At 33.8% G+C, this 9,907-nt stretch overlaps 1 protein-coding gene across 1 annotated transcript in view; it reads left to right on the forward strand.

The window, feature by feature from the left end:
• The first annotated feature begins 3,598 nt into the window (after window positions 1-3,598).
• The window catches only part of LOC104890606 (vacuolar-sorting protein BRO1-like), a 9,328-nt gene continuing 3,019 nt past the window's right edge, over window positions 3,599-9,907 (forward strand). The window contains 8 exon segments of the mRNA XM_057394398.1: window positions 3,599-3,878; window positions 3,881-3,973; window positions 3,976-4,223; window positions 4,530-4,559; window positions 4,561-5,487; window positions 6,526-6,615; window positions 8,934-9,002; window positions 9,750-9,890. Coding sequence (XP_057250381.1) covers window positions 3,599-3,878; window positions 3,881-3,973; window positions 3,976-4,223; window positions 4,530-4,559; window positions 4,561-5,487; window positions 6,526-6,615; window positions 8,934-9,002; window positions 9,750-9,890 — 1,878 coding nt within the window.

Raw genomic sequence — 9,907 nt, forward strand, 5'->3', positions numbered from 1 at the left:
GTTTCAGACCAGATTTATTTTATTTATAGCGCTTGCCATGTGGATCGTTTTGATCCAATAATGAGTGGACACGTGACCAGTAGATTTTACTTGGCACATCACTAACAACTTAATAAAATCATTAAATAAAAAAATACTAGATAAAAAAAATATATCTTATCCAAAAAATTAAAAATAAATAAATTAAATAACTAAATATAAAAATAATAAAATAAAAACGAAAATATCTAACAACTTAATAACATCTAGATCTAAAAAAACAATAAAAGGAAATATATCTTATCCAAAAATTAACAATCCTGATGTGTATCTATGTTATGTTATATTATAAAGCAAAAGGCCAAGTTTAGTCGATAACTTTTGTGCGGAATATTTTGCCCGATACCATTTAAAAATAAAATAAAAATTATAAAATATTAAAAACAAAACAAAAAAATTGTCTTATCCAAAAAAATATTTATTTTTTTAAAAAGATAGTTACTTAAAGCATTAAAAAAATCTATTTAAAATTAAAAAATCAGAACAAAATAAAAAAAAAAGAAAAACTATCTATCTTATCTAAATAATTTTTTTTTTTAAAATACAATTTAATGGTATGTATATATATAGATCATAATTACTTCAATTCATTCATCAAAATTGAATTCTTTTATTCAATAGTTTAATTGTTAGTCTTTTCAACATTAAATATCTTTTAATATTATTTTTTATTTTGAAATATGTCGTATGTTTATACCCTATTTATGCATTTACATCCACACAAGTATTTGTAAGTTGATTTTTAATTGATGTTGCGATAATCATTATTTTTCATTAGCATCTATTATACTTTAAAGCTCGCAACTAATGTTGCGCACAAACCCAAAACTAAAATATTCATCAACCTCATCTAAAAAAATATAATAAAGAAAAAATTACTCTTAAAAATAAAATAGAAAAATAGGAAATTAAAACTAAATGAAAAAAATCTTATCTAAAACAAAAATAAAATAACAAAAATGTGACTCCAAGAGAAAAAAAAAAACCATTAATTCTTAAAAATCCAAAAAAAATAAAATATCTATCTTACATCTAAAGATAGATTAAAATAGAAATCTTTGCTTAAGAAACTAAAAAAAAAAAAAATGAGATAATATTTTAAAAAAAAGATTTAAGACATAATATAATTTCATATTAATGTGTGGAAAAAGATTAAAACTAAAAATCTTATGTAAATAAAATGTAAAATAGAAAAAAATAAAAAAAATTCCTTCTTCTATTTTTTTTTTAAATAATAGTTTTTTTTTTCTTTGACGAGAAAACTAACTACGTTTCATTCATAGTAAAGCCAAACGGCACTTACAATTTGACAAAATTGAAAAACTTTAACAGACAATCATAGAACCTATGAACTTTATGCATTAATGAAACAAATTTAATTAATAAACGCCTTAAAAAATCTCCTTCATCTGAAGCAATACTGATCTGTGAGTTCGCACAAGTCCAGCCTTCTATCTGTTTCTGCGTAGTTGCGTCGGTCTGTGAATGTCTAAAGTCTTCCCAAAAATGACAAATAGAATGAAACCATGCCCACCAATGTCCAGAGGAGATATAGCGTATCTCGAACAACAAAACACTAGAAAATTGAAAACATCTCCCACACAAGTCTGAGGCCGTAACCATTAGCACAACCTGTCGTGTACTAGCTGGCACCTGATAGTCACCAAACAAAGGACATAGACTTAGCCAAGGGCTCCTCCTTGAAGCAGAAAGAGCGGATGGAAGATATCCAATAACCCAAGAATTGCGATCAGAAAGTACCCAAATTCCAAAGGACACCTTTATTGAAACTTGACCTAAAAGCAAATAGGGCATTATGACTAACACTTATAAAAAAGAAAAACCTAAAATTGATATCCCACGAAGTAAATAAAACAATCGATTAGTCTTCTTCCATACTCGAACCACCCAATCGTCGAAGCGAACAACCAACACTATCCTCGGCGCCACCATACCACTACCACTCGACTGTAGCCGACCACCACACACCTCTTGGAAGTAGCAACAAGGGGGAACCAAAGCTGCCATCGTGTTCCCTCTCAACAATGAAATAACAGCCCAAAGTATCGAAAAACACCGCCCGACCATCCATCCGACTTCAAAGGTACCAATCAAGGGTGGCTCGCCGGCCATGAGGGAGGGTTAAAACCCAACTCCAAGCCCGGCGGTCCACTCATAGAAGTCGACGAAACCGAGAGTAAAACGAAGGGAAAGGAGAAACGTGTGTGAACCAAGATCAAATGCAAAACCACAGGCTTATGTAACCGTGGGAATTTGAGAGGAAAAAATGAATGAAAACAAAAGAACCTTACCTTGGATTCAAGGAAGGGAGGAAAAAACTCTACAGAAACCCTAGGTTGAGAGAACCAGAGGGTTTAGAGAGGAAGAAAGAAGCGTGGAATTTTCTGAGGTATATAGAGAAATTCAATTTTGATTTAAATAATAGTTCTAATCCAAAAGAAAAAAAACCTTATGTATTTCATCTTAAAAAATATAATAGAAATCTTTATTTCAATGTATATAATAAAAATATAGGAAATTAAAATTAGTAAAAAAATTAACTATCCTAAATAGCTATGCACGCATATGCGTGCATTTCTTACCTTGTATACTAATAATAAAAAAAATGATTACCGTAACATCAATTAAATATCAACTTAAAAATCCTATTGTAGATGTAGATGCATAAACACACGACATATTTTATTCAAAATGAAAAAATATTGATATTAAAAGAACTTTAATGTTGAAAAGAATAACAATTAAACAATTCAATTTTGATGAATGAATTGAAACCATTGTGATCTATTTTTTTGGTGCTAAACCATTGTGAAAAAAATAAAAAAATTTAATTAGATTTTTTTAACATTTAAGTAACTATCTTTTAATAAAATTAAATATATTTTTGGATAAGATATTTTATTAAATATATTTTTGGATAAGATATTTTATTGTTTTGTTTTAAATATTTTTTTTATACCTTTTAATTTTAATTATTTATTTTTTAATGTCGCAAAATAGTCCGTATAAAAGTTATCCACCAAACTGTGTGTTTACCTTATAATATACTCCGTAACATACTACTCCCTCCGTTCCCTTTTGTTTGTCCTGTTTCCTGAAATGGAATTCCTAAATGTTTGTCTTGTTTAGAATCTTTTCTATTTTTAACTCCAACTTTATCCATAATTTTCATAGATAAATGAACTACATCTATTACTTTTCATCCATCACATTAAATAAAAGTTTAACCACTATCTAGATTACTCAAAAAATTCACTTTCCAATACACATTTATTACTTTTTTCTCATTATAGTAAATAAAAAAGTCAATAACTCTTTTTCCAAGTAAGAATCTTATTAAATTAAATCTTTCTTTTAATGCAAGATTCATTTTTCTTAATTCCAAATAGGACAAACAAAAGGGAACGGAGGGAGTAGATTATAAAAAAGGGAAATTATGACAATGGCGTAGCGACAGGTACTGTTCCAAAAAATTGTTAGGAAAAATCCCAAATTTAGTTTCCTTCTCTTTCTCTCTCCTCTCTGGTGATCATCAACAATGGCGACATGAACCTCAACATCATCAGCAGCAACAACAAACCTAATGCTAGCAATCCACGAGAAGAAGACCAACACAGTAGACTTATACCGTCCTCTGCGCAACTACATCGTCTTCAACTACTCAGAGCGCCAGGCTCAGGACCTCGACGACGATCTCGAAACCGTCAAACAGCTTCGTTCCGACATCGAAAAGCCCTCCGATTCTGCCCCAGCAAGACGAGATCTCCTTCTCAGGTACTTGAAGTGCCTCTCTCTAATGGAGACCCGATTCCCCATTTCTCCCTCCAATTCACTTGGTTCGATGCGTTTAAGCCGAGGAATAAGTCGTCCCAGATCAATCTCCACCTCGAGAAGGCCGCTGTGTTGTTCAATTTGGGCGCGGGACGGTTGAGGGGCGGAAGCAGGCTGTGCATAGTTTCGGGCTCGCTGCCGGGGTGTTTGCGTATTTGAGGGATTCCGTGGCGGTGAAGGCCGCTGCTGGGGGTGCTGCTACGGTTGATATTGGGGTTGAGTGTGCTGGGATGCTTGAGAGGTTGATGTTGGCTCAGGCTCAGGAGTGTGTTTTTGAGACTAGTATTGCGAAAGGGAGTAGTCCCGTTGTTTGCTCTAAGATCTCTCGTCAGGTATCATGTCGTTTCGCTGTCTTTATATTGGATTTTTAGAGATAGGGCTAAATTTGATGATTTGGGGAAGAATTGGAGTTGAAAACTATGCATTATTGTCTTTACATTGGATTTTTTTTGATGAATTTGTTGCTTTTGAGATGGGGTGTGTATAAGTTAGTATGTGAATTCAAGTATGCTGATGATGAGTATCCAATTTTGGTTGGTTCCAACTTCCAAGTATCTGTTGTTGATGATTTCAATTAACATGTAGAAATAGGTTGCGGCGTTTGCTTTGTATTGATGATTTCAATTTGCAAATTGCAGGTTGGAATATACTATGAGGAAGCTTTAGCCTTTAGGTGCACTGAATGTTCCTCCTCTTAGTCAACATTTTGACAGGACTTGGATAGCTCATTTGCAGCTCAAGGCATCTCTTTTTTTTGCTGAGGCTTGTTATCGATACAGTTTAGAGCTCCATGCAAAAGAGGAGATAGCCGAAGAAATTGCAAGGCTAAAGTCTGGGATTGCTTCTCTATCTGATGTGAAGAGATCGTCAAAAGGTGCTCCTGCTCAGCTCCTAGATGCTGTTACTAAGCTAGAGGCAAGTCTAAATTACAATTTGGAGAGGGCGATGAAGGAGAATGATAGAGTCTACCTGCAAAGGGTTCCGCCGGCCACCTCATTGGCTCCTTTATCTGCATTCTCCATGGTAAAACCCATTCCTCTCGATGAAATTTTGGATGCAAGCAAAGAGAAGATGTTTTTAACACTTGTGCCAGACAGTAGTACAAAAGCTCTTTCCAAGTACACAGAGATGGTTGATGATGTTATCAGAACACAAGCTGAGAAACTCCAACAGGGAAGTGAGCTGGCTAGAGTGAGGCTTAAAGAAATGGACTTACCTGATTCTCTTCTTGCTTTAGAAGGAAATGTGACCCTTCCAGATAATCTAAGAGAAGATGTAGAAGCAGTGCAGATTAGTGGTGGCCCAGCTGCACTTGAAGCTGAGTTAACACAACTTCGAGATCTGAAGAGGGTCAATCATGAATTATTAGTCCAGACAGAGGAACTTCTGCAGAAAGAATCTCAAGAAGATTCTCAATTTAGAAGCCAATTTGGCACACGATGGACTAGGCCGCAATCCAGCACACTTACAAAGAACTTACTCGATAGGCTGAACAGATTTGCTGCAAACTTGAAGCAAGCTGGTGAAAGTGATGCTAGAATTGAGCGTTCTGTTAGAGATCATTCTGCCCTCATGTCCATTCTTGATCGCCATCCTGTATGCTCCTCGATCTTTCCTTGCTTATAGTAACTCTTTTGATTTGTGTATGATAAAATGTAATACTTTCTCCATTTTTTTAGATGTTACACCTTGACCAAAAATGTGAGAGCTTTTCGGTCAAAGAGTAACATCCAAAAAAACCGGAGGAAGTAGAATTTTGAGTGTGGTCTTAACAGGGTTGACCTATGTGTCATGGATTTTGAAAAGTTCCTTTGTGATCAACATACAGACAGGATTATCTAAATTGTTTTCAAAACTTCGAATTTTTTTAACCTTTCCATTGTGAAGAACAGAACACATAGGCTGATGGTTAAGAGGATAGTTATCATTATCTTAATGTAGCGCCTAGTTAAAACCATCACTATTATTTTGTGCACCCAAATTTTAGATTCTTTCCTGAATATATGGTAGAGGATGTAGGGTTATCAGCTGGTTAGGTTCGGCTTGGGTACAACAGTGGGCTTTCCATTGTTTTCATCCTGGCCTGTTACCTTAACTTTGTCTGTAAGAATGATCCTTAGAGTTGTACAGGTTTAGAAGAATTAATTGACATCACTGACTAAATGTAGCAACTTGCCACCTCATCATCTGGCCTCTCATGGGAATTGCTCTTAGTTTAGGTTTTATATATTCTCTATATGAAGTTAATTTGATTTCTTGAATTTAAGTATTCACTTTCTTAAATGTCATTGACTTTCATGTCCTTTTTATCTTTTTGCAGTACCATGTTAATTCTACGGCATTATTGGGCTTTGTTATCTACTTTTCTATTTTCTAGGTTTTAATTTATTTTAAACTTTTTAACATTATGCCTTATCTTTTGCACATTGGTCCCGTTTGTATTAAATCACCCAAGCTTTATGGTCTCTTTGTTTTCTGAGGTGTTGATTGAACTTTTTGCTGAATGTATCTATGGTTCTAAGCTGTCTGGTTATAATTCTTAGCTTTTAGGGAAAATATTGGGGGAAAGGAAGTTAACTTACCTTCGACCGAGCCGCTTGTAATTTTTCTCTGTTTACTATTGTTCTGTATCAGATTGAGGCTGCACTTCCAACGCTTGCAAAGCCAATTATGTCTTTGGATGCAAATGAGGATGCGATAGCTGGAGCTTTGAAGCAAAGTCTGGTAAGTTTTTCCCCCGTTTTGATTGTTCAAACATACTTGTAAATTTGTAATTGCATTTATGAGGTTTTCCTAGATGTGAATGTGTCTTTGAGATTTTCTCAAGAACTTGTGGGGTTCAACTTGATTATCCTGTTGATGTAAGAGAAAATTTCATGGACATTGTATTCCCATGAAATGCTTATTTGTGTCAGATGCTTGTATATTTGATCCACTAAAAGCTGCTATGTGAAAAACTCTTTAAGACAACATCATTCTAGTAGTGCCCTAAAATATGAAATAGGACAAAAAATTACTCAACGAAAAATGTTACTTTTCACAGAGGTGATCTAAAGAAGTGCAATATACTCACTTTAGAAATTTGCGTAGTTGCACTAAGGGATTTTTTATTTGCGTAGTTCCTTAGTCCTTTGTTTGCAACATAAGGGAAGTTTAGTTTTTTAATTAGGAAGAATTGTCAAAGATTAGCCAAACTTTTACTCTATCTGCAAAAAATAAGTCAAGATTTTGAAGTTTTGATATCCAGAAATAAGTTAAGCTTGTAAATAAAGCTTAACTTATTTTTGATGGATGGAGCAAAGATTGACTTTTTTTGGCGATTTTTCCTTTTAATTATAGGTTAGATAATGTTGTTGAAAGAGAGAAGTAGTGGGACCAAATGGAAATGTGGGAGTATGATGGTGGTGGTCCCCGGTAGTAATATTCTGTGCATTGTAAATTAAATTGTTTTGTGCAATCTGAGAGAGAGAGAGAGACAAGGAGTGGCTTTTCTGTGCCTCTTTGATCAAGTAGCAGCTCATGCCTGGTCTTCGGAAAATATGTTCTGTTGATATGGGTGTATTTATTGGTTTCTTGTATGAATTAGTTAAAGGATTGAGAGAGAAGGGAGGGCTTCAGACTAAACTAGAAAAACCAGCTTTAAAGCCATTTGATGCTTGGACTTGTCATTTACCTCAATCGACCCCTTGTTGACTAGTCCAACCTGGGTGCAGTCATTGAATATGGGTCAGATGTTGGAGTAAGAAAACAGAATCGTCACTTTCTAACTCTAGATCTAAGATTGAAGTTAAGAACTTAAGTTCCTCAAAATTAACATTCAAGACATTTGGGTTTTCTTTTTTTTTTTTTTTTTTTTTTCTTTTTTTTTTTTCTTTTTTTTTCTTTTTGTAAAAGTAACTTAGTTGACACTTTTTACACATATAAACCACTCCAGTCACCTACTATGGCAATGGCTTCTTGTTTTCACCAGTCTTCTGCGGTGGTGGTGCTCTTTTCTCCTCGTTATCTTTTATCTTTCTTCTTCAATGGGGTACATCTGCACAAGCGTCCCCTTTCTGTTCTTTGCTTCTTTCTCCAGCATAATAAAAGTGAGAATGAATTGAGTCTGATGTGATGTGGGGCTGCTGAACATAATTTGAATTTCTTTATGTACAATAGTAAGCTAGTGAAGCTTATGTCATCCATGCAATCATCTCCTGGATTTTAAAATATTTTGATTTATCATAATAATTCTTTAGGATGACCTCCCGGAATAGTCACTTTGGTTCATGTTAGCCGACCCCTCTTATGGGAATAAGGCTTTGATTGATTGATTGATTGATCATAATAATTCTTTAGCTATGAATTTAATAGATAAGTACTGTTTCCCATAGATTTTTCATGAAATCATGATAATTATAATGATGATTAGCAAAATGTGATTTCCATGTTGGTTGAATTTTGCTGTTAAGAGCATCTTAGCATTGTTTTTATGGAATTTTCTATTAAGGGAATTTGTGTCCCCCTGTTTGTTGGGCTGCTGTTTGTGATAACTGGAATGGAGAAAGACACAGGGAGGGGTTATCTCTCTTTATCTCACATTGATGAACCTATAAATCAAATCCTGATGAGGAAGTTGATATTGCTGCCCCTTTCATGTTGCAGAAACATTTGTCCTTTCCTGATCTCTATTTGATCTCCTTGCATGAATCAAATTGCTTTTTAATATTGTTGACTGCATCAAGGCAATGGACTTTCTGCGGACAAGGAATCAATAGAACACTTGTAAAATTATTTTTCCTGTTTGATTTTTTAATTCTTTTTTTTTTTTTGAAAGAGAAGATTACAGTATACTCAAGTGGGGGGACAGGCTTGTTTTAAGGAAGTTAACCTCAGACGTAATGTCCAACATAATGACTTGTATAAAATTGTTTTCTTCGTTCCTTGTGATTTTGAATGCCAGATACTTATATTACCTCTTCTTTTTAAAAGTATGCTTCATGCAAGGGCTAAAATTCTCTATGCTACTCATTATATTACAACTCATTTTCTTGTTTGTGCAGAGGCAACTGGAGACTCTTGGAGCTGAGCGGGCAGGCCTTGAGGACATGCTTAAAGAAATGAAAAGAAAGGTACTTCTGGCTTTGTCAGTCCTTGCGTTTATTCTGCTCCAATCAAACAAGTGTTAACATGTAGAAAAATGTAGTCCTTATTGATTAAATATTTCTGGTGGAATCCTTGGCCCTATAAACTACTCCCTCCTTTTTTTAGTTGTTCCAGTTTCCATTTTGGGACGTTTTCAAATAGATGTTCCAAACCAATCTAAAAATAACTTTTTTACTTTTTACCTATTTTATTTACTCTAACATTAATGAATTACCCTTTTCTAAAGTCAATATTCATTACTTTACACAATCTATTTAACCAAAATTACTTTTTTCCAAAAAATTTCATTCAAACATTTACTATTTTACCTAATTTACTCCAATATTTTATTCAACTCAATCAACTCTTAAACACCGTGCCAAATTGGTATGGAACATCTAATAAAAAAAGGAGGGAGTAATTATCTTCCTGACTTTTACTCTTTGTCTTCGTTTCTTTTTCTTATGGAATTCTTTGAACTGAAAGGTTAAATACTTGTTTTTATCATTTTCTATTTTCTTTAATAGTGATTCATATTAGCAACATGATTTAAGCTGTTTTTTGTTCCTTGAATAACACTCTTCCGGGTAAGATTTTTAAAGGTTTTTCATCAAATATATTAGGAAAGAACAGGTTGAATCAGCATAACATGTGTTTATTTTGATGTATTCTAGTGTTATATTTTTCTGCTTTTGCTTCATTTAGTTGGCTGATATACTTGTCAACTAATGCAGGATGACATACTGCCAAAACTAATGACCTGTACTGGATCTTATGAGGATCTTTTCAAGAAGGAAATAGCGAAATATGATCACATTTGTGAAGAGATTTCTCAGAATATCCATGCACAACAACAGCTATTGATGCAAATCCAGGTAATCTCTCATCTCAT

This window comes from Beta vulgaris, chromosome 4, assembly GCF_026745355.1.
Source record: "Beta vulgaris subsp. vulgaris cultivar EL10 chromosome 4, EL10.2, whole genome shotgun sequence".
Taxonomy (NCBI): Eukaryota; Viridiplantae; Streptophyta; class Magnoliopsida; order Caryophyllales; family Amaranthaceae; genus Beta; species Beta vulgaris.